The sequence below is a fragment of the Chaetodon auriga genome, chromosome 6, assembly GCF_051107435.1.
Source record: "Chaetodon auriga isolate fChaAug3 chromosome 6, fChaAug3.hap1, whole genome shotgun sequence".
In the NCBI taxonomy this organism is placed as follows: domain Eukaryota; kingdom Metazoa; phylum Chordata; class Actinopteri; order Chaetodontiformes; family Chaetodontidae; genus Chaetodon; species Chaetodon auriga.
In genome coordinates, this window is record NC_135079.1 from 9,319,448 (window position 1) to 9,344,899 (window position 25,452).

The following is a 25,452-nucleotide window of genomic DNA, read 5'->3' on the forward strand; positions in this document are numbered from 1 at the left end:
GAGAGCGAAGTGTGGGGCTCTGATCCTACTGAAACTATAGATCAGTGGGAGGCGATTTTAGCTCAAGGAGTAATGTCTCCATCCGGAGCTTCGAGCGCACATAGGACGAGATGTGGGGGAAAGAAAAAAAAAAAAAAAAAAATGAACGCACCTCCCCAGAGTGGGGAGCACTGTGTTACCATGGAAACAGCTCTGACGTCAGAGCAGGCATTATGTGATTACTCATAGAGTCTGTTGAGGAGCGGGCCAATAAAGCAGGGACCATTACTCACACACAGGGAGATGGCCAGAGCTCATGTTACACACATGCTTGCATATGCACACGCACTCACACTCACACACACAACACACACACACACACACACACACACACACACACACACACACACACATATAACACACGAAGGAAAGCATATGGAAACGTACTTGCATACATACACCAAGTGCCGACTCATTCTTGCCGTGCAGACTGATGATACACTGCATGAACATTTTTACAATCCAGACTCAGGAAAATCGTCACAATTTTACAACGGCTGCTCAGTTGGAATGCAAAAAGTGCTATTTCAACACTCGCTTGATAACCTCGGTGCAGAGGCATGAGGCAATAACCTGAACTGAGCTAAAACCTCAACACGAGTGTCCCCTCGGTGACTGCGGACCACGAGTGTGACTCTCCGTCCCGACAGCGAGGAGCGCAAACACTACCTCATCAGCACAACCACAACCGCAATATCACCGGCAGAATCTGCGTGTTCTGCATTCCACACACTCTGACCCATGTCTGACAAAGTACATCAAACATGCACGCTGACATGCGCGCCATGCGTCACAACACACACACGCATGCACACTTCCTCTCGCCATCTCCCACACATTCTCCACTGGGAGTTAAAACACTGTTAGGGCTGATAAGGATCCAGGCAAACAGTGTGGATAAACAGTCACTCTGGTAATTAAGAACCGTGGGCCTATCAGAGAAGACTATGCCGAGACAAGCATGTGATCCAGACTCCACTGCTGAGGCCGCACACATTCCCACCACAAAGGCCATGAGGTGAGTCCAGACGGTGAGAGTCACCAGAACTCAGAAAGCCAAGACTGGCTCCTTCAGCTGTGATCATATTTACTGTGTTTTCACCCAAAGTGTCTCCTGGTGTCAAAGAAAATTATGCTTTCTGACACACAGTGCACAAAAACCATATCTTGGCACACATAAGGCTATGCACACATCTGTTTGGACATGAAATACTTTTGCACCATTTCCTGGCTTTTTGTCATTCAGACATAAGGATCCCTTATGTCAATGTTCCACGAAGGGTTCATTGAGACATGACAGGCCTGTTAGACAAAGAGTCACGATGCCTGTGTGATATATTGGGTAGATAAGAGAGAGAGCACCACTGCTGGAGAATAGCAGTGAGTTGAAAAGTGATGATATGAAGGACAAAGGGGTGGATTTATAACTTATTCTGCTGCCGAGGCCTCATTCAATGATCGTCATGGTGTGCGATGCTCAGCCCAGCTTCTCAATGGTGAATTTCCTAATAAAGTACATCTTCTTATTCTAAATCTGTTAAATATTAATATATTAGCTTCAACAGGAAATCACCAGTGCATTACGGTGCTCTTCATAAGGTGAACAAGATGTGTATTTAACCTCAGCCACCTCAGTGTCAGGTTTAATTTTTTGCAAAAACATCACAAGGTTCAATTCAGTAAGACTGCTGTCATAACTTTCATGTAAAAGTGAGTCCGACACCGCCGTCACATCACATAACAAGGTGCATGTCTGAGAAGAGCTTATGGCTCGTTTTTTGCAGTTACCCAATTTTTTTGAAAGCAGCAAATAGGTTCAAGCCAATTTTCACCAACGTTTCACATCTTGGCGCACTGCTGCAAAAAAGTCACCGTTTGCTATAGTTGACAGCACATGAGGGCTTCTTCCAAAGAGTATAGCTCACGATACCTTCAGGCCACAGAGGGTGGGGTGAAAAATCAAGAGAAGCTGCAAATAAGCTGTTAATTTTCACCACATTCACTGTAAATAGGAGAAAATAGTCTAAAAAAAATTAATGCTTGTGTTCATCATGGTATTCTTGATATCAGATCAAATTTCAAGTATAGCATTCACAATAACTAGAAAAATATTCCCATTTTTTAAACAGTAAGCTAAAAACAATGAGCTAAAATTATGAGCAGTGCTACTCCGGCTATGAGCTTCACTTCATGAACGAACACATCAAACATTCTGAGTTATAAATATATGTGAGAGAGACAGATTGGCACTGATCAAAAGACACACTGTAACTGCAGCTGAGTGACTCTGGCAGCTCCAGTCAGAAGCGTCTGTCTCCCTCTGTTCGTGCACGGCGTTACATGTGCGAGCTTCATCCAGCATCAGTCTATCATCCTCTGCAGTATCTGCATTTGCAACTGTCCTTAATGTGCATGACGCAAGTTCAGTTATTGCATTTGGAACAAGTGCTCCATGTCACTTCTCTGCCACAAATGTGACTGAGCTCTGGCCAAAACCTGATATACTATACTCTGCATCATCACTAATTTGGTTACAATGATACCATATCTGAGCTGATCTGATTAGAGGCTTATAAGGCCAATAGCTCTCCCTCCCTCCTGCTGTCGGTCCCTGCAAAGTGTGTGAACGTGTCTTATTTGCGCACCTATTAGCAAGCGCACATGTGTACATTCATGCATCACAGTGCGATCGTGTGTGCGCCATGTGCGTGCGTGTATGTGCTGAAACAAGCTGCAGTCCACCTGGCAGGCCAGTGAGTGAACTTAATGAGTCTCGTATTCATGCAGCATGCACGGCCACATCCGCCGCCCGAGGCTCTGGCCAGGTGCTCTGACACAACACGTATTCAAACAACGTGAGCAGGATCTTCCCGGAGGGCCGAGCCGCTCGTAACATCGCGGCGAGCGACAGCATGCCACCCAGAAGGAAGGGTTTTCTTTGAAACTTTGCTCTAATAGCATTACCTGACAATAAGTAACTTTTTAAAACACGGGAGGCTTCCCAAACACGATCAGAAACAGGGTGATTGAGTTACTTTGCAAACGTAATTTACTACTGACTTCTGAAAAGTATAATCAAATTGCGTATAATCATATTGCTTTCAACTGCATTTATAAATGTAGCATATTAAGTTAAATGGGAAATCTACTCTAATTTCATGGCTGTAAAATGATTTAAGGTACTTGAACTACTATAGCCACCTTATGTGACTTAACCACATGTGAAGATATGTTTACAAGCTTTTAATCAGGGGCCTTTAGCTTGAACATCCGTCTCTGGACACTCAATTTTTCAGATGATTTAATAAGAATAATATGAGACAGCCTTCAGACTGCAGGCACAAGTGGCTAAAATCAGACGCTTGCTCATACTGGGTGCTTGTTTTTTTCATGACAGTATGAACAAAACAAATCACATGGAGTTTAATCTTTTCAATTCTGATTTCAGCCACTTTCACACGTGGTCCTTAATCAGACACAGGTCTGGTTTTCTGCAATGTGACCTCAGTCTGAACAGACTTTTACGTCACTCACTCGTCTGAACTCCCACCACTCCTGGCTTTGATTTACACACACCTCCACACAGAAGTAACAGCCATTGCTCCACAAAAAGCTAGTTAAAAATTTGGCTCTCTCTCTCCTCATCCTCGCCATCATCTGCTCCCAAATTCGCCAGCTTCCACTGAACATCAGCTAATAAATGAAACCGTAAACGCTGACTTCGGTGGACTCTGTGTTTACATCCAAACGGCAGCGTGCTACATGTGACATCAAATGATGTGTTATTGCTCGTTTGCCCATTTGAGTCAGTTGAGGACTGTAACCAGCTCACACTGGAATCTGACATTGGCTACATCTGAAAAACAATGTGAACAGCCAAACAAAAAAGATCAGACTGGAGCAGTAAATCTGAATTGGGCACTGAGACTTGCAGTGTGAATGTAGCCTGAGTTTCTCCTTGATGCATAAAAACTGCACAGAAAAGTGTAATATTACAGCACATGGCCTGTTACGGGTCAATGGTTTAAGAGAAGTACTTCCTGAAGTACACTAATAACTGATGGCATAATGATATTATTACTATCATGATTAACCAATGCAGGAAAGAGCCAAACATCTGCTCAGCTCAATAACGGAGAATCACCACGAGCAACTCCTCACAAAACTTTTTTTTTTTTTTTTACTCACGACACCACATCAGATCACCTAAACAAAGCTGAGCCAGTGACAAAAAGCCTCCTCATGTTCACCGGTTGCCTGTGCAGTAACACATGATTTAGATAAAACATCTGATGAAATATCCATAAAACACAAGGCAGCTTCAGATAAGGATCATCGTGATTTTGCTATCCGTTTTTCTTCATAATTTTAACATTCAAAATTCAAAATTCATTCTAATAAAGTTTAGGATTTTTTTTGAGGATTTTGGAAAGAAGAAAACTCAACTTAGAGCCATAAAGTCAGCGCAACACAGTCATGCTTTAGCCATTACACATTTAACAGGAATGTCTGTACACACACTGAGAAAAGTTGAAAGATACGGAGGCAGAACAGTTGGCCCAGTAGGAAGTATCCCAGCCTGGTCTGGACTGGGTCCATACGTGGTCCAGTCAACTCAGACCTGGCAACACTAATATACTAATGAATCACAGCTGCCTCCTCCTGACTTTACTTCCCTAAAACCTTTGCAAAACACTCCCTCACTCTCCCACTCCTCTCCTTTCTTCCTCACTTGCTGAACTTCTCTTGTTGAAGTCAAGGACACGGACCTGAACTCCAGCGGGCCGTTTCAGCAGTCACTGCGGCAGCGTGGACTTTCCCCGCAACAGCAACTGTGTTTCTACTGATGAGAGACCTCGGAGTTCACTCTCTCCCACCTCCTTGTGCCTCAGACTTCCTGAGAACAAATGTCAAACCTTTTCAGGGATTACGAGTCAAGGAGTGACACAGGAGGAGCTGAGTGTTAGAATTTCTCCAAATGTGTGAGTGAGGGTTTAATTGCAGCCCACAGGGTGGCTGTGTGCTCCGACCTGCAGCCGGGCCCAGCGGATATGAACGACTTGGCCAGAGCAACGCTACCGGGGCAGCGGCGAAGGGCACTACAAGGCTTTGAAGAGTGTGTGTGTGTGTGTGTGTGTGTGTGTGTGTGTGTTCAACATGCATCATCTCCCCTAATGTTTTCTCTCAGATGTGACCCCTGGTTCCAGTTCCTTTCCAGCAGCTGACCACCATATGTAAAAGGCCCGCACAGGTCCACTGAATCTCTGTCTAATGGGCTGCACAGATGCCACTTTCCTGGAACAATTCCTCCTCTATGTGTGTGTGTGTGTGTGTGTGTGTGTGTGTGTGTGTGTGTGTCCCTGTCTTTCTCCGTGCAAACAGACTCTAATGTTCCACACATTTCCCTCACTATGTTTCACCACTGTCTGGAAACAATGAAAGGTGCTGGGCGAGAAGTGGGGAAGGGAGAAAATGTGGCAGAATTGTGGAAAATGGCACGGTGGGAGAAAGGGAAACACATAAGGGGGAAAGTTATGCTGCTGCTCGGACAAGCGTTGTTGAGGGGAAGTAAAAAGGGAAGTACGTAAACTAACAGCAGGCCAGTCGTGAGGGGGGAAGGAGAAGGAGAGAGAGAGGGCAGATTATTGACTTAATGGCAGAATCGAGGCTGTCAGGGGCTTCAGAGACACTGTTTGTATAGTTTGGACTGGGCCTGGTAGAGCGTGCGGCGTGATGATGGAAATCTTACACTCACTCAAAACAAGCCCACTGACCTTTTCATCTACCGGGCCCTGAATCAATCTTACCACTCTGCCAACACAGAAATGAATGAGTGCTTATTACATCTGTGGCAACACTGCAGGCCCCGCTTCTACACAGGTGTGTGCATGCGCAAGTGTGTTTCATGAATGTTGTTTGTTTGCGCTTCCTTCGACATCCAAGTGAAATTCCTGCCGTCACGCAACAATATCAGCACATGAAATGAAGCAGGAATAATCTCCATAAGCATGTAATCTTGTCGGGTCCGCTCTCAGCGAGTATACAACTGTGCTGAGCTGAGCGTGACGAGAAACGTAAAGACCTCAGTCACAATAAATTGAGTCGCTTCTTGAAGGTGACCAATCTTCATTACCACTGACATTTCAGAAATAATGAGCTCATCGCAGACAGTGCGAGCAGCCTCTCACTGGAGGAGCCACCATTTTGTTTTCCCGGACTTTGAATTCCAAACACACAGAAAGAAAGGGGCCCGACCAAACATCTGCCTGAAATGATATAGCCTCTGACTCGTCCCCGGGGAAAAAACAACAAATGAAGAGGACACGGCTGCCAAAACGGAGCTAGATTAAAAGCTAAACAATATCAGCATATAAATAGCACACAGCCAAGCTTGTGATTGAGATCAATAGGTGCTGATGTTTCCCTTTTCCATAGATCTGGGATATTCTGCGGATTTTTCTCAGAAATCGGGAAGGGCCTGCCAGCTGCGGCTTGGCAGGTGGTGCAGCGATGCAATTTTTTGAAATGGAGAAATGCTCTGACCCCGTTAGGGACACAGAAACTTAAATGTAACATAGATGAAATGAAAAAAATATCCATCAAAAGTGGCGCAAATGAGGCAAAGAAAGACTTAACGGACAACGGAAGTGCATGAGGTGAAATGTGTTTACATGAGGAACAAGTCGAACCTGTGATGTTCATAGAAAAATCACATGAACTCTCAGATTGTTCTGCCCACGACTGCGTCCAACAAAGAATTGCTGCAAGCATTGTGAACATACTGTATCCATGATTTGATTTAATCAACTGAAATTTGTGAAATGCCGGAGTTTTTTTCCCCCTCATTACCACAAATTATGTAGAAGATCGGTTACACCACAAATCGTGATGTGTGTATCAGGTTTAGGGGGGAAATCAGATTAGATGAAACATTATCATCTCCCACAGGGTACTGAGTTCAGATTCAGATGGTGGCACATGAAAAACCAATGAACTAACAAAAAAAAAAAACTAATGGGAAAGCAGAGAAATAAGAATAAAGCAGAAAAAGACTTTTTTCTAAACCTGCATTAACTGATGTTTTGGCCACTTGGGGCAGCAGAAACAATCTGTAAACACAACACTGACGTCCAGTATGGAGGATTCAGGGGCATCGACTGGCCGAAATGGAATATAATATTCATGATTATGTTTTCATTATGTTTTTTCAGAGAGAGTAGCTCCTCTTCCACAGAGTCCACCATGTTGCATCGCCATGTTTCTATAGTAGCCCAGAACAGACACTGGCTCTAGAGGCATTTTTTGCTGTTTAATGGTGACCTTACGTTCTCCTACCTGTTTGGAGTGAGAGGGTGAGGTGAAGGGTGATCAGCTGATTGTAATCTGCAACCACTAGATGCCACTAAAGCCCACACACTGGTCCTTTAAGTTGATCTGCCAAACTCACAATATACATATTCTGTCACTTTCACTGCTAAATGCTCCACTGTGTTCACCAGTAGCTAACTTTGTCTGTCAACCGTTTGGTGCTGAGCTGGTAGTGTACAGCAACGACATTTCCACTGAACCAAAACAGTAAAGAGGAGGCCTGTAAAACCAACACCGTCAGGTGAAAGATGCCAAAACACCCCACAGAGGGGAACTGAAGGGAACTGCAGTCAAGTGACAATTGAATATATTCGTACAAGTGACACCTTGTAGCTGCTTTAAATTTAAGAGAACAGAAAAGTAGAAGCTTTGCTTTGCATGTTGTGGTGGTTCAGGTGGAATCAGCTCGGAGCTGTGCGATCTACCCAATCTCCTGGAACAAGCGCAACAAAAGGCACCTTTACATCTTCAATAAAAGGTGCAGAGAGCCTACTGCGCTGTAACACGTCTAACTAACTGACAGACCATAAAGAAAGGCTTTATGTAATGTCTGAAAGCGTCAGAGCGATGGCAGAGAGGAGGAGGAGGAGGAGGAGATTGCCCCTGGCTGATGGGCAGGATGGAGCCAGCAGAGAACTGAACTAGTGGTTCTCTGGGGTCCAACATCATTTCATCTTCCCTACATCCACCTTACATAACAGCTGAAAGGCATGCTGCAGAAGCTGCTTCAGGTGCCTTTCTACCCTCCTCAGACCTGCTGGGAGAAAAACCCAGCAGACATGACCTGAATGACCCACTAACATCGTCCCTTTTGTCACGCTGTACCTCGGTTCACGCCTGTGCACAACCGCAAACCCAAATGAGACCCAGCTAAAGTTCCTGTGCCACTGATTCTCTTTCTGTGGGTATTTTAATGGAAAATAAAGGCAGAGCAGAAAGTGTGCATGCAGGGTAGGTGTGTGCGTGTCTGTGTGTGTGTGTGCGTGCATGCAGGCTCATCTGTGCAACATCTGCTCCACCAGCCCAAGGCTCCTCGCCTCTTGAGAAGTGGGTCACGTTTCCCGATGACGTCAAAAGTCCTTCTGCCTCTCCAGTTTGTGGAGCTTTGCCAAAACCGCCACATGCCATTCCTCGTCCTTATAATGGAAAGGCTCTCTCCAAAAACCTTGATGAATCACCTGCCAAACCTCGCACAATTCAGAAATCTTAACACTGAAGAGGGTCTGACCATGGCGGCGAGACACAAGGTGAAGGGTTGATTATTGATGATAAAAAAAGATCAACACACAATCTCACATTAGCTCAAAAAGGAGCGACGTAAGAGAAAGGTGCAGATGGTCAATGCTGGTAGCAGTGCCTTATAAAAGACCAAATCTGCATTGTGGTCTCACAGGCATCACTGTGATCCAGGATCTGAGGCTGCTATCCTGCCTCATGCCTAAAGACCTGACATTAAACTCTTTCCGCTGTCAACGGGGAGGACAGATCAGAATAATAATAAAAAAAAAAAAAACTGAGAGAAGAGGTTCGGTGTCTGCTACAGTAGGTATAGAGATTTCATTTAAGCTGTCCAGTCCCGCAGGAGACAACGCAGAGATCGGCAAGAGCATGAATGGAACAGCAGCTAATGGAAAACATTATGGAGAGAGAAACCTGAGGCAGCCCAAGGCACATAACTATTAAAAAAGAAAAAGGCTCAGTAGGCCTATTCTAACCTCAGTCACATTGTTGTGCATCCCATTTCCAATTTTCACCCTCTCTTTACACAGAGCATGTGGCTACGTGTTATCTGGGTGGAAGACGGACAGCGGACGGGGATTCATTTGGAGTTTTCTGAAACAATGCCATGCATCTTATCGACGAGGCTCACATGTTGTCATGGCATGTCTTTTCTCACTTCTTGTTTTTCCAGGCGAAAACGTGACCTGGACCAGCGTCCGTGCACCAGGGTTGGCTTGCGCTCCGTAAAGCAGTTAGCTGGTGAGCTTGTCTATCTTGGGCAGGAACGGGTGCTTGGAACCAACAGCCCACTATCAGCACGACACAGGAAACTGTCTGGCCACACATACACACACATGCACGGAAGAGTCTGCTGTTCAGAGCCATCAATTGTGGCCGAGTATAAACGGATGTCACCTACACAAGAACACGTCAGCCCTGACATCGTTTAGTGTCTCCGGGTAATGCAGAGCATAGCAGCAACAAATCAATGAGATCTTGCCTTGCCAGTCTGCTGGACTGTGTGTGTGTGTGTGTGTGTGTGTTAGCAGGAGGCTACAGTGCATAGGAAAGATGCTCTGGAGGGGATCACCACTTGACCATTCTCCTCACGGACAACAATCTGAGGGTCTGAGCAGAGATTTGGGAAAAACAGACCGAGGACAAGCCACAGCTCCAACCTTTGCTCACCAGCTCTCTAACAGATGAGCAGAGACTCACAGTTTTGACCTGAATAATACAGTGTGGTTGAACTTTCCCAGTTTGGGAATACCTCCGTGCCCTTCTGGATGCCTTGTCCTCACCATGTACCTCACAAGTGAATGTTAACTTGAGACGACATTCACTTTAAAAATGAAATGAAATATTTATTGAGCTTAACACATTAAATAGAGAAACAAAAGTTTCTGTAAACTTTTTCTGGTGTTCCACATTAATAAGTGATAATGCACACACATACACACATACACACACACACACACACACACACACACACAAAGAGGAAATACTAAAATCAGAGAGCAAATATGTTTCTAAAAAAAAAACAGCTCTTTTTCAATTTGGACTTCTTTCCCCATTTATTGCTATTTTTAATTAATAAAAATAACTCATTTCCTTGAGCTGACCATTAGCGGTTTGTGTTTGCAGAGTGGATTCAGAAATGTGACCGAAGTGGTCCATAAATGTCTCCACGCTGTTAAACTGAGCATCATAACCAGCATTTCAACGCTGGTATTTGTTCATAAACGGCGTGTCCATAAAATTCAAAATTACGCAGGCGCTGTGAGCCATGATGCAAATTCAGCGCAGCACGGCGGCTATGCATTGCACTTTTAATATCTGACTAATTGAAAGTGACTCCATGAAAACAGTCCTTAACCCAAACCTGAGACTTCTGCCCCAGAAAAGGGTGAAACAGCCTGACTGACAGACAGATGTACAGACAGTTTTTTTTTTTTTCTCTAACATATTTAGAGAGTAAAACATGGCATTGAGCAGGGAACAGCAGAAGCCTTGTTGGCTGCAGGGACAGACAGGCTCATGGCGAGCCAGTGAGGCAGCGGGCTCGACGGGCTGGGGGGGGGGCTCGCCAGGCAGAGGTTACAATAACACGTTTCCTCGTACCACGCCGTGGAGCTAGACAGACATGCAGGCTGCTGACAGAGGGAAATATTGTACTTTTTACTCCACTACATTTAATTGACAGCCCCTGGTTACTTTGCAGATCAAGATTTTATAAGATCATTTTGTGAAATATAATGCATTGACAGATTAAACTCAGTCAGCGTGTTAAGAGGTTGTAAAGATTTGCTTGGCTTCAACGAGATATAAAATTCAAATGCCTCTTAAATGACTAAAAATCACTAATAATACTCCTTTCATACAATAATGTGTACATACACACTATGTAACTCTCACTAGTGGCAGTCTGCTGCCTAACAAATCCCGTTATTTTTGATAATGTGTGTACAATTTGCTGATAAAACTTTTTTTTAATGCATGGCTTTTACTTGTAATGGAGCATTTTCAGCTAATAAACTGTTGTAATGCTACTTTTACCTAAGTAAAGGATCGGAACACTTCTTCCACCACTGGTATTTTGGAAATAACGTGCAACAGCCCTGTGGTGAAAAGGAGAGGTTGTAATGTTTAGAGGAAAATGTATGCTGCATGAACAATTTGAATCAAATAAAATATATGCAATAGCCTGTCCAATTGTAGCCAGGCAGTGGATTACTAAATACACCCATCCATCAGTGAAAACAGCCTTCCTTGTCATGCTCGTGAAATATATAATCAATTAATAGCTGACCATGTTTGGATTTATTGGACAGCCCCAGTCAGAAGGTTCAAAATGTTCCTGCTTGTTAAATGAATCATGGCAGCAGCAGCAGCAGCAGCAGCAGCAGCAGCAGCAGCAGCAGGGACTGTGGCCTGGTCTGTTTCTAGTGGAGACACAATGGCCAGACTGGACCTGAGGGATTAGCTGCACTTCCTCTCTGAACCCGAACACCAATCAAAGGCCATGAGATCAATTTTTGGGACACCGCTGTCCCAGATGTGCACGTGCACACTCTGCGAGGGGAAATGAACAGTTGTTTCTTCCATTTGTTTTTCACACATTTTACTGACTGCAGCTATTTACGTCCAAGAGCGCTCTCCCCCCTCTCTCTGCTTCCACCTCCCTCTCACAAACATGCACACATACACACCCGAGCACACACTTCCCGGGGCGATGTGAGAGTGTCTATTCATTCGGCAGAGGCCAGCTGCACACCTGGTGACAGCCCAGGATGGTGGTGTTGGCTCAGGTCAGGGTGTGCGGGGAGAGGAGGGCCGGGAAGGGGAGGGCTCGGTGAACGGGCCCACAGGCCTGTCCTTCAGGGTCTGCACAACCTGCACATTCCAGTCCATTTAGCACTGGGGCAAGCACAGGAATGTCCCCTCATGTAAGGGATCACTGTCTTAAAGGTGGGCTCCTCGTGTGATTGAAAAGGCCCTTCAAGAGGATAAATAGAGATGAAAGCCAAATGTGTTGCGTTCAGTTCCCCAAAGTGATGGCGTACCGGATACGTTCTGGCACCTATTAACCTGCTCATCCTCGAAAGAGCAACAACATTGCTTCAGCATCGCACGCACAAGGTTTATGTTTCACACATAAAGATGGGAATGTTTTTTTTGGTATTCATGAGTCATTCGTTGATGAGATATTTCTATTTTTGCTAAATAAAAGGAGGGTTTGGTAGAAAACAATGTTTTCTAATGCCTTCTGTCTGCACATGGGTCCTATCAGCTATTCCCATCAGAGTGCTGAACATTATTACTCATTTTTAAACTTATTTGATAAAACTGTGATTGCAGTTAACCCTATGCAAGTGCATCACGTCTTCACACACACTCTCTCTATCTTTGCCTCACACATACAAACACACTCACGCACAAGCACACACACCCACATACTGTACGCATACACACATTTGTGCCAGGAACATTCTGTTCACCTCCATCACTGAAATAGTCGGCCTCTTATGGTAACACAGAAAACTTGAGTGACATAATTGCCTTATTCTAGAACAGACAGCAGAAGACGAAAGTACGGCATGTAATCGACCCTTCAACACACGCAAAAAAATCCACAACCTGCTTCAGATTCGGCTATTCTATTCAAATGTGGGGCCGTTATTAGGATCGGGAGGTGTTAATATGTGTGCCGTGTGTCAGGACTGGAGGCCTGTGCCTGTCTAGCAGTTCCAGCTGCATTGGGTTGTGTCTGTGGTTTGAGGCCCTCCGTGTTTCTCCGAGCGGATTCAACCTCTCAGCCTGCAGCAGCTGGCAGCCATCAAGCTGCTGGCAGCACACGCACGCACACACACACACGCACGCACACACACACACTCTCTCTCACTTACATGCACACACATGCTCACACAGACGTCCTTCCATAATTTCCATGGTAATCAGTAGGGAGCCAGATCCTGGCAGTGCCAGGGGTGGAGGGAAGAGGGGTGCTCAGCTTAGTTCTGGACTTCTGGTTTGGTTGGCTTAGGTGATCAGAGACGCGGGGCAAGAACCAGGATATGAGCTACTTCTGTCGCTGTAAATGAAGGCAATGAAAGAATTGGACACAGATGGGTAAGCCATGTAATGTAAAGTCGAAAGGATAATTCTGCTTTATTACAGCTTGGGTCTTACTTCATAGTTTTGGCCATCTTTGCTATCTGTAATAACAACACTGTTCTCAGCTGCTGAGATGTAGAAGAGCTGAAACATCACTAAAATGAGTTCAGATGGAGGAATAAGCAGGCGGTTAGATGATAATACAGGTTCAGGTCTGACTTTTATTCACTTTTTTTGTTGAGAGTTAAATGCTATAAATGCGAGAGCTAGCACCTGACTATCTTATGTTAGCAATAAAGACCAGAAGCAGGGAAAAACAGCTAGCCTGGCTTACCAGCACCTCTAGATTTCACCATTTAACAACGTTATAGGTTATAATGCAGCAGATTTTTACAAATTCAGAACAGAGCCAGGCTTGCTATTACTCCCCGTTCCAGTCCTTATGCTAAGTTAAGCCAATCAACTGTAGCTTGTGTGCAGACAGGAGAGGTGTATTAAACTTTTCATCTGTCTGCAAGACACTTAATTTCCCTCGGTTGTTTAGATTCATCACAGTTTCCAGATGACGCCATGGTTTTCCAGTGCAATGAGGCATTATAACCAGCATCTCAGGTGCGCTCACTTTCACAAGCTGATTTAGATAATGTGGCTAAACTGCTGGTTTGTGTGCAACCTCTCCAACTGTTTGACCATGTTACCATGTCTTATGGTACAGTGTAAGTATAACAGACTGAAATTATTATGAAAATAAGACCCAGGTTGCAATAAACCCAAACAATCCTTTAAACAGGTAGGAGCTGGACATCACAGCCCAGAACTTGTCTGTTTGGCGAGACAAAAAAAAAAAAGGTGGCCAACAGTACAACTGTGGAGCACAAGCATGCTTAAAGTTGCTAAACTGCATCAGTCAAACCCAAAACTCTTCCACCATTCAGGGGGGTAAGAGTAAGCCTGCTGTTTTGCCTGGCGACTAAACAAAACCTCGAATGACCTACTTTCATTCCTACCCCAATTCCTCCACCCCTTGCCTCCTCACACATGCACAGCGCAGCTAATACACTGGGACTGAATGGGGATTGAAAGTGTGAAGTGGATCGCCCAATCACAAGACACACAACCCCATGCTGATATCAGCTTCCTCTCCAAACGCAGAGGAAGGCTTTCAATAAGAGCGTTTCAACCCAGAGAGTCCAGTCCAAAATGAAAAAAGTAAAAAACATCATATCCCAAGAGGCTATGTGTTTAGAATACAAACAAGCTGTTTGGGATGAGAGTGCAGAGTGGCCCAGTGGTAAATCACTGCCCTACAGGCTATCAACAGCCTCCTCCATCCAAAACACAATTCAATTACGGACGGTGCAGCAAAAATAGAGTAACAGGAAACATTTACAACAGCAACAGTAATTATGTTTGGAACCCATTCCACAGGAAGTCATTACCATAGATTTCAAGAATATCTTTATCATCCAAGTTAAGAAAGAATTTCCTCCTCTGGTTGGGATAATATTTGTGCTGGTGTCAGTGAGAGGACAGAGAGCAGAGCGCTGCGACGAGGGGTGGAGTCACTGACAGAAAAGGGAGTGGCTTCCAACGCCTCGTAAATTGAATCATTTAAAAAGTAACGTCCGCTCCGCCTTCCCGGCCGAGCAGCTCTGCTCCGAATCTGCAGCTCAGGTGGGTTCAGTTGAAAACGCTCAATGTGCGCTGGCAACATGGCCGACTGCTTTCCTGTGAGGAGGGAAAGTTCTGTGACAGCGCTGATGTCTGCAGCAGGATAGCCTTGGACTCAAATTTCCTTACACGCTGTGAAAAGCGATCCACACCACGAGTCCACACCTCTTCCTCCAGTTCAATATCCCCCGCTGAAATACAGAAGACCGGCCTGTCATTTTGCATTAACCCAAGAAGAAGAAGTATCCCGCGGAGGCCCCCGCTAACCGCTATCAGATCAGCTGATAATGACTTTCTTTTATTACGCTGATGATGGCAAGGACGACCCCAGCGTTGTGAAATGCACCTACTTAGTGAGCTGATAGATGCTGGCAGCCAATTTGTGATCAAAAAGGAGGGAAAACGACTGTTTATCAAATGTACACTTGTGCAGACTGAAGCATTGCCTCGGAGCCTGGCTCTGGCAGGCTGGCGGAGGGCAACATGGCAGCTTTAAGGCCTGTGAGGAAGAAGAGACAGAGGGATTCCTCTTTGCTCCATTTATTTTCTGGATAAACAGTTTTTACACAGTGACTATCAATCTGAAGGGCCTTTATATAAGACTCGAAGGTCTGTGGGAGAAGCTTCCTGAGAAAAGCAAAGTTAAGTATCAACTGTAATCCTTCATCCAACCTCACGCTCTTCTTCAGACACTTCAGACGCGCAGCACTGATGCAAACATGTTCACGTCAACAGAGCGCAGATCTACGCCCTGTCATGACGCTCTTTCCGCTTCTTTAAACCATCATAACTCTACTGAACACAGCAAAAGGGCAGAGCTGCTAAAACATAAGTCATCCTCTTTGGATCGTCTAACTGAGAAGCTCTACCTGGAAACCTGCGGCCATGTTGCTGACATGCAGTTAGCCTATATTTTCCCCTCCGGGCAGAGCAAGTCTGGCATCTCTGCTGTTTCCGTCACCATGTGGTGGTTGCATTGTGGCCCCCAAACGTGCGTCTGACCCCCCTCAGGGAGGCCAGAGCCCCATGTGAGCGAGGTGATGACTAGCGTGGGTCAGCATGGCTTGTTTACACATTACAGACCACACAGACAAGACACGGTTAAGACAGCATATGCACGCCATGTGTGTCTCAATTACAGGCAGGCCACGACTGGTCAACTGCTTAGCACCACCGCCGGAGATGAGAGCAAACGGTACAACACTCAGAAGATTACAGAAAACAACCACATCCTTAACTTTTACATACTATCAGGAGCAGTCCGAGCACTGCTGTCTTTATGTCCCACAATGAAAGCATGCAATAGAGGTCATCTCTCAGCAGAGGGCTCCAGCCGGACTGAGGTGACAGAGCAGAGGAGAGTCAGTGATGTTGTAAAAGTTTGCATCTTTGCATGTTATTGCCCACTTTGTTTGTCTGGCAGTTCCATCCTGCTCAGCTTTTAATGGGACACTGCTCCGAGGAGGACGAAAAAAATCACAAGCAGACAAAAACGTGTTAATTGCCACAATTGCATCAGTGAGAGCTGTTTACGACTAATGTCTTGATTTTTTGGGCTGTTTTTATTGTTCTCTAAGTAACCCCATCTTGAATCTCTTAAATTAATGGAGTCTGAATCCAACTGTAATGGTATCCATCCTCTTTTGTTTTTTACGTAATTGGTGTCTTTGAAATTGTACATTGCTGCAACTGAAAAGAGGGGAGTTTATTACAGCTTGGCTGTCTGATACCTACGTTCACTGTTACCATAATGAAAACACTACGATGGGAAGTGGAAAAAAAATTTGATTAAAAGTTGTGGTTTTGCTTTTTCACCTAAAAACAAGAAATTCCATCTTGTTTTTTTTCTGTATGATCACTGACGGACGGCATAAAGCTAAGATGAAGAAAAAGTAAATCTCTCTTTCCATAATTGCTCTTCAAAACACAGCAGAGTGTAAAATAATCTGCCATCTGTGTCTTTATAGCCACACGGTAACTATTCAATGTAAACTCTACAGCCAGCCATTTTCCAGCCCATCACTCATTCAAAAACATACATCCTCACTCCATTACTGCAGCAAAGCAACTGCTGCATCTCAAATTAATATTGACTGACACTTGAATAAGCTTCAGCTGAGACATCAAACCTAAATCAGAATAAAGTGTAAACTGAAAACTATCTAAGAGCCTTTTCATATCTGATTTGTGTATGTGTAGGAGTGTGTGAGTGTGTGTGTGACCACAAAGAAAAACAAACAAGCACACTACAACGCTAACTAGCCCTGAGAGCTGAGGGCATCTTTCAAGTGGCCGGGCCGGCAGTGCAGCCTCTCATCTCCCAACCAAACCGCACTCACAGGTCACAACGAGAGCTTTGATCACTCCTAAAGTCTGTTTCCCATTCACACACTCGGCATGCTCATTGATTTTCCATAAGGAGGGCCGAGGAGCTGATACGGCTCTGCTGATATGTTGTCCCATCACCTTCAACGCAGGCATGTAACATATATCAGTATCAGAGGAGGTACAAGAGCCAGAGCTGCTACATTCCCTGGATTTAAGGACAGCAAGCCCCGATAAGTGTTATTAAAGTCCAGGCCAGACAGATAAAAATGCATTTGTCAGTTTTGAGGCAGTGGTTCAGAGATCATCTGGGGAAAATGTTTGACATAAATAATTAGGGATGAGATGAATCACTGACATCGTATCCTCAGCTTCCCTTTCTCATCAGCACTTAAAAGCTGTTTCTAAAATAGCATCCCTTTAGCAATAAAATACCAAATTTGGCACTTTATTTTCAAATGACAGGCGAGAGCTACACTTGCAACTACTCTGTTTGTGTCTGCATGAATTATGCCATCAGCTTGGTCTGACAGGTGCAACGTTTTCAGGGGAAAATGTGGAAAATATTGGCTTCATTGATCATTTTAGTAGAAGATAAGTGAATGATAACTGATCGTGTTTTATTAAAAAAAAAAAAAAAAAAAAAAAGGAATTCAAATGAGGCATGAACACCCAAAGAAACTGTAATATCCATCTTACAAAAACAGGATCATAACATGTAAACACATTTAATTATAATATTAATATAATAATGTATATTGATGTTGTTGTGTGTTACATGGCACATGTTTTTTAACTGTAATCCTCAAAATCATATGCATTGCTTAACAGCCATAATAATAAAGTAAAATAATACTAAAAATACTGATCAGAGTCGTAAAAGGCCAACATTCCTCATTTCATCGCCGTTTCACTGCTCCCCATTTCTCCCCTTTGCCTCAAACACAAAACTCGTCACGGGAAGAAGAAACCAAGCCAGAAATATAAAAGTTGAATGGGACACAAACTTCTTACCTGGTCCCTCTGGATGCATGGCAAAGAGGTCCGGCGATGTGACTTACTGTTGGACTGACTGTGTGCCATGTCTGAGGCTATCACAGAACTGGACCTCCTGCGCCTTTTAAATACAGGGATCTCTTCCCTGGCTCCAGTCACGGGGGTGCAGCCCTCCTTGTGTCTCCCTTGGTTGGGAAGGAGCTTGTCAGCATACCTCGCCAGCAGGATGCCCAGCACTCCAACCAGGTACGCTACGTACGGTCTCCAAGTGGCGCGTACTTTTTGCAGCGAGAAGAGCGAGATAGTCCTGACGATGCTGATGAAAAGGATCACAGATATGCCCTGGTTCAGCCGCGCTACCATGAGTGCGCCGGTGGCCACGCAGATGAGCACGACCACGGCTGCTGTCGTGAATGAAAACAGCTGCTCATCTGTCCCGTCGAGGAGAGACCACGCCGCTGCTTCACCCAGGTGGCACAAGGTCAGGAGGGAGAGGGCGGTCTGGATTAGGACCCCGCAGCGGATCAAGTAGACACCGACCCAGAAGAAGGCACATACGAGGGTGAACAATGGCGAAACCACACTCCAGCAAGTTTGCAACAGCTCCGCCGCGCAGCCTGAAACGAAGTGAAGGGGAGACGATGAACGCGAGAGTCTGTTGTAAGTGCTGCTGCTGGCTTCAGCTTTCCAGTCTGTGCATTTGACCAACAGAGCGAGAAAAACCGAAAGCGACCCCGCGCACACCGCACTCCGGAGTCTCTGGGAACTCCATATTTTTGTGAACATTAGCCTCACCCACGACTCGTAATCTCGGTCACGGCACAGTGGGATGACACATGTTTTCACATAACCATTGCGATCCGGTGCGCTGAAGCTTTTTTCACGAGTGCTGCTTTGCGCACCGGTACTGTCAGATTCTGCAGGCATCGCCATCACTCATGGCAGATATGAAGCATGAGGAAGTCTATAATGCATCTATACCAGTGTGGCCATGGGACAGGGCATGAGTTAGTGACAAAACAAACATCGTTTATTGTACGCATAATGAGAAAGTACAGCGAATACGCACCGATGCGTCTCCATTTACGCATGGAGATGTGCTGCCACTGAACACATTCTCTTTGTTTTTCCAGGTGCGGGTTGAGAAACTGCTGCCCGAAACAGCATGAAAGGAGTCTGAATAACAGAGTAACTCTGATGTTACACAGATCTAGGGCACTGCTTCTCTGCACACACGCGTCCTGCGCTGCCCTCCTTTGTTGAGCGCCGTCTATTTTGACTTCTGTTGTCCTTCCCTTCGCTTTGTGGCTCCACGGCCCGGTCCGTGCAGCAGCAGCAACAGTCTTTGCAAATCATCAGTCCTGTTCCGTGGACACACTGAGCGATAAAACGCGCTCTCTGTGCCCGATGTTTGGCCACTTCCCTCTCTCTCCTGAAACGGTAGAGGCTCCCCTGTTACTTTCGAGGATACACGCTGCTGAGGAATTTAAGCTCTTTGAGTGAGTGAGTGAGTGTCCGTCCGTCAGGTTATTGCTCGGCGTTTTCAGGGACAAATCCGGAGTGTTTGTCACCAGCTCTCCAACCAGCCGTGAGTCTCAGCTCATTCACACCCCCGAGTTCCGACTCCACACAGGGAGCAAGATATTGCAGCAGCAGTGAAACCCCCCAAATTTTTCCTCAGCCAGCCCAGCAGGCGTTGTCCTCACTAGATCTGACTTACGTTTGGATTTTTTTTCTTTTGAAAATTTGTTGCATACCTTATTTTTTTGTCAAAAATAAATAAAAAAAATTTATTCATGCTTTGTTATTTAAACTGCAGCAAAACCTGTTTTTGTATAAAATGGGGTTGACCTATATTTTCCCGGTGAGCTCCTCTCTGAATGGATTAAACATGGTGTATTTAGGAGCAAACATTTCAGGCCATGTTTTATCTCAATGGCTGCATTCTGATTTGCAGTTTTGGCCTAATATTTATTCGAGGTCACCAAACCAACCTGAGGGCTTTGAAGTGCCTTGACATGAATTCATTTTTAACTGGGGAGAAGTGTCTAGATGCTGACGAATGGGAGCACTGCATGCAAACTGTCTTGCAGTCAAATTCTCAGAACAGTGCCGTGGTTGCCCTCCAGCTTGACTCCTAATGTCCCCCAATGCCCAGGTCATTGAAATATTCATCACACTTTAAGTGTCACTGGTGATGTGTTGCATCACAGGTTTCCATCAATGTTTCAGCATGCAGATCCTCCCATTTGCATAAGTAGTTGCGTTCACAGTTCAGGGGGCACACATGTTCCCTCAGATGTCCATGTAATGCTCTCATGGGATTGCACCCTCTTGCATTTACAGACCTCTAAACCCAAGCAAGCACACAATCTCACTCATGTTTGCTGATGCACACACAAAGAAGCTGACGTACATACTGTGCATGTCATCAGCTCTGCCTCTTTCTCGACTCTGCAACTCTTCTCTCTCTCTCTCACACACACACTCCTTGTTTTATACTGTATATTTCACCCTGAAGCTTTCCAACATCTGGTCTTCTCACAGCATATAAATGAAGACAGAGCGTGTTAGGAGACAATGCTCTGTCATGCCATGGTCTTGTTTTTGCAGCCGCACGTCCTTTGTTAATTTATGGAAATCCTGCAGCCTTCAAAACAGAGAAGCAGCATACATAGCAGGACAGTGATGCTGATGTTCTTGAAATCTTTGGCCTTTTGTCCCCCTTCAATCCTCTCTCTACCTGCGCTCATTCCCCGAGACTGAGGGAGGTCAGCACGACTCCTTCTATCTATTGCTGTGGGAGTCCTGTGTATCCCTTGTCAGTTGTGATTAACGGGAAGCACGGGAGGAGGAGAAGCGCTAACAGGGAGCGATAGGAGCAGGAGGAGGCCAGGTCCTGTCCATCACCTCTCAGCACATGCTCACTAAGTGTCAGACAGCCCTTTCAATGCAGTGCATCACACAGGACAGCTGTCGGCTCCAAGTGTGGGCAGATTTTTGTGACAACATCTGTTTTTTTCACCTTATCAGAGTCCATTGGTAACTTTTCTTTTGAAGAGATGATTGCTTCAACTGGTTTATTTTGAGGGAGATGGGAAGAGAAACATTCCATCTTTACAATCAGAAGATAAAAGCAACACAAAGGGAAGAGGAGTTGAAGTGAGCCAGAAAATAGGGATATAGAAGCATTCATAGGATACTGTGGGGCAGTCATGTTGAGACATTGTTGGTCCTCTTTATAGGCAGCTCCATCATTGGACGGGCAAAAGGTTGTCCAAAATAACTATATCTGTGTGGTACTGTAATACGAAATGATGCAGATCATGCTATATGTTGGGACAGTTACTACAGTAAAGCCAAATATGGAATATCTGGAGGAACGCACGTCATCAAAAGTGAAGGCTAGCAGCTGTCCTTGTTTCCCTGCAAACTGTCAGCGGACAGGGAGAATGAAACTCGTCATAACCTGCATATTTCCCCCATGAAAAGCATCACTTTCTGGTTCCAGCATCTCAGGACAAGCTCATTGTGAAATTTTTTTCAGTCGTTTCCACGAACATGTCTTGAGGCCATTCTGAATTACCCGTAAGAATTTTAACGACTGGGGGAATGCACAAGTAACCGTCTTACCCTATTTGGCAATGCCACGGTCCATTGTAAAAGAGGAATCCTTTTATGAGGAGCAATTCATCAGACATCTGGTTTGGATGTTGCATGGGGGGCAGTCATCTGATGTGACCTCGCTCAGACCCAGGCTGGCCTCTGGTGCTGCGGCTGACAGATCTGATGTATACTCAGGAAGTGTGAATGTCAAAGGCTGGTTTCCAACAGAGTTGTTTACCACTAAACCACTTCACCCTGCAGCCCCTATATGCTCTCCCCATATCCAATATGAAATTGTACTGATGACATACCTCACACTTGATTTACACTTTCAGGAAAATCTGGTTGTGAACAGCTTTCAATAATCTTAAATATAACGATACATCAAGAGTAGCTGTCTTTTTGAGCAGTTGTGACAAAAAAAAGCAGAATAAGATATTAAAGGTTGGATCATCTACACGACACATGCATTATTGTACACATTATGCATAAAATGCAGCGGGATTCAGAGTTGAATGACTGAGGGAGAGAAGGAAAAACGAAGAGCGTGAGGCTGAATGGAGTGATGGAAACAAGTTTACATTGCGTTTGGCACTCGTGTGCAGAGTGAGATCCATCACAGCATGTTTACCAGCCCTCATGGGCAACGGTCGGCTCATAGCCAAGTTTCCACTGAGGTGCTGCCATCATATACACAGACACGCACGTGCACGCACTTCCTACCAGTCATTTATCTGCCCGTGTGTGTACACACAGTTGCACGAGTGCTCACAGAACACGGGCATTCTGCTCTGGACACCCGAGGACTCAACGAGCCTCCTTTCTCTTTAGAAACATGGATCTGACCTGGCGTTGTTACCCAAACTCTAATTAGTCTGTGCTATCTTGTATTACACAATCAGGACAAAAATGGAGCAGGACCCTACAGCAGAGCCAGCTGCATTATGTATGAGTCTGGGTGAATGATTTCCACATCTGCCAAACTGCTCCCATCAATATTCCAATTTAAATCATGTACAATCCAGGGATTCACTGGCACAACGGAGCAGCGGGATTCAGATGTCTGCGTCTAATTTTATAATTCCTATATCACTGACATAAAATGTTCAAGCCAAGGATGATGAGACAAAGCCGATGCAACCAGTGCAAGCTGTAATTCTCCCCTGGTTTAATGAGAAGTACAAAAATCTGTGATCTACCGATGCAGCAATTTAGCAACTGATTTATCAACAGATCAGAAGCAATTTTTACACTCAATTAGTCAATTTTCAAGGAAAGTTACCAAACACTTGATGATCCCAGCTTTCTTCTTCCTTGTCTTACATTTTATTAAACTCAATATCTTTGGCTTTTGGACCTTTGGTTGTATAAAACAATACATCTGATGATATTACGTCAGCTAAAAACCAAATGATTTGCAGATGAATGTCTGATAAAGGTGTTAAGAAACTGCTTAAAGTTCACTACAGTCTGTTGAAGAGGAGAGGCTCCGTCTGTCACCCTCCTTCTGTGCTTGCTGGTAAATAACACTGCTGACTGTCCGGACACGGCAGACTGTAACACACTGTGTCTAGAAGAAGGGCAACAAAATGTCACACCAAAACAAGTGCCTATAAACAGTACATGCACATGCAAACAAACAGAGGCACCAGTTTAGCAGATGGATTTTTGAAAGTGGATGCCAATAAAAATAAGTTTGCACAAAGACTGCCTATAGCTGTTTTGGTTTTGATGTTCAGCTTCTTGACTGTTGCTCATTTTCATTGCAGAAAAAGTGTCCAATTAAACAACTTCAGCAGCTCAAGGTCTGTTTATTAGAAAAAGCAAACGGGATCTTCAATAGACTTCAAATGGACAACACATTTGTACAAAACTGCTCACGAGAAATCATTACCATATTGATGTTAGTCAATAATGTAAAGGTCAAACTGGATGCATGTCAGTCTAATCATAACACATGCATATAGTCAATGGTGGCATGTAACTATATGCATTTCATTTTGAGGTATTTGAGCTTAACAAACAGTTAACAAAATAGCTAAATTAGCGGCACCGCAGCCAGCTACAACAGTAAAATGCTGCTTACACAAATATGCATTGGTGATAATAATCCAACAATATAATATACAATATGACAGCACTCACAGAGGTGCAGTATTAATACAGTAATGGATCTGAATACTTCCTTTAACACTACATATGACACACAATTATGCATTTCTTTATGGACAAATGCATCATACAAGTATAATCTCATTGTATGTGTCTCCAGTGTGCACATACATACAGACAGAACATGTGCACACTAGTGCTGCTCAGTTTTGGGAGCACGATGGGGAAGTGTATTGGGATTGAATTAAAGATGGGTACTTAATTCACTGGTGTGGGTGGGAGCACTGCGGCCAGAGACAGAGAGAAAGTTGAAACACTGCCTCAGATGAATAATGCAATTCCAAGGTTTGAGTGGGAAAGGAGCCACACGTTTTATTGCATATGTATTCAGGGGAGTTAGGAAAGTCGCATGTATGAGTTTTGAATGTTTCAGATCAAAGTTTTCAAAGCTGCTCTGCCACCGCAGCTCGCTCAGACCATGTGGCAGTTAGCTGGCGTGGGATGTGCTGCTTGTCTTAGACACTAGATATCTGCTTGAGCCTGGGATTTATGCTAACCCAGGGAAACTGCAGGAACTTCTATTTTATATCTCTGTCTCTCTTGTTCTGCAGAGTACAGATTTACTTCCTAAGCCTTCTCAAATAATGCAAAATAAAACTGTAGATCATGGCTTGACACACCAGGCAGCCCAGTGTAATTGGTCTGTGTTTGTTCAAGACATGCCAGGAAAAACACCGGCCGTCCACCTTGTATGAGAGTTGTCCAGCACACAAAAGTCAGCTTTCATATGGGCATCTGGGCCAGGCGAGAAAGGCCAAGGGAGCTGACTGCTCACTTTTATTTTTTCGACGTCAGTTTACATGTTTTCCTAAACATGAGGAATGCTGTTGGGAGCTCGGGCCCAGAAACAGATCCTTAGGCTCTATTCACTTGTCAGGGAAACAGGGGATCATGGGTAGAGTGCTTCACGGCAACTTTCCAGTCGGGAAAAAGGATGAGGGTAACGGGCAACCTTTTCCAAAAGCATAATCACAAACAACAATCAAACAGATTCTTATTGACGGCAACATACTTCGGTCTTGTTCTGCATGTTTAAATAACTAATTAGCTGGAACAACCCTGAAAAGGAGCCACCGCTGCTGGGAGAAAGTGTGCAACTCCAGTTCTGGAAGATCACAGGGACCTTTATAGCATGATAAAATCCCATGACACTTGTGCTGATGAAACTCTTTCCAAGCCAACTGGACGAAGTCGAAAACATACGACCGTCAAGCTGAAAAACAGCCTGTTTGTTCAGGCTTTGAGCAGTTGGAGCTTTTCAGCAACAAAATGTGATTGATAGATTACCTGAAATCCCATGGAACACACAAATCTAAATGTTTCCCAGTTCATACTTAGCAAATATGAGCTTTCTTCTATTTTAGCAGCTTTGCTCCTAATCCACTGGGGACGGACATGTGGCAGTAAATAGTGGGGATGATTAGGTATCGACCATATGTC

At 44.7% G+C, this 25,452-nt stretch overlaps 1 protein-coding gene across 3 annotated transcripts in view; it reads right to left on the minus strand.

Annotated features, from left to right (window-relative positions):
- Window positions 1-19,891, minus strand: part of LOC143322245 (cGMP-inhibited 3',5'-cyclic phosphodiesterase 3A-like) — a 66,256-nt gene extending 46,365 nt beyond the window's left edge. The window contains exons 1-2 of one of the 3 annotated variants that reach the window (XM_076733305.1): window positions 19,304-19,891; window positions 18,253-18,851 (exon numbers count right to left, since the gene is read on the minus strand). In XM_076733305.1, coding sequence (XP_076589420.1) covers window positions 18,253-18,851; window positions 19,304-19,325 — 621 coding nt within the window. In that variant the 5' untranslated portion in view covers window positions 19,326-19,891. The other 2 variants (XM_076733304.1, XM_076733307.1) reach the window with 2 other exon arrangements.
- Between the last annotated feature and the right edge of the window lie 5,561 nt (window positions 19,892-25,452).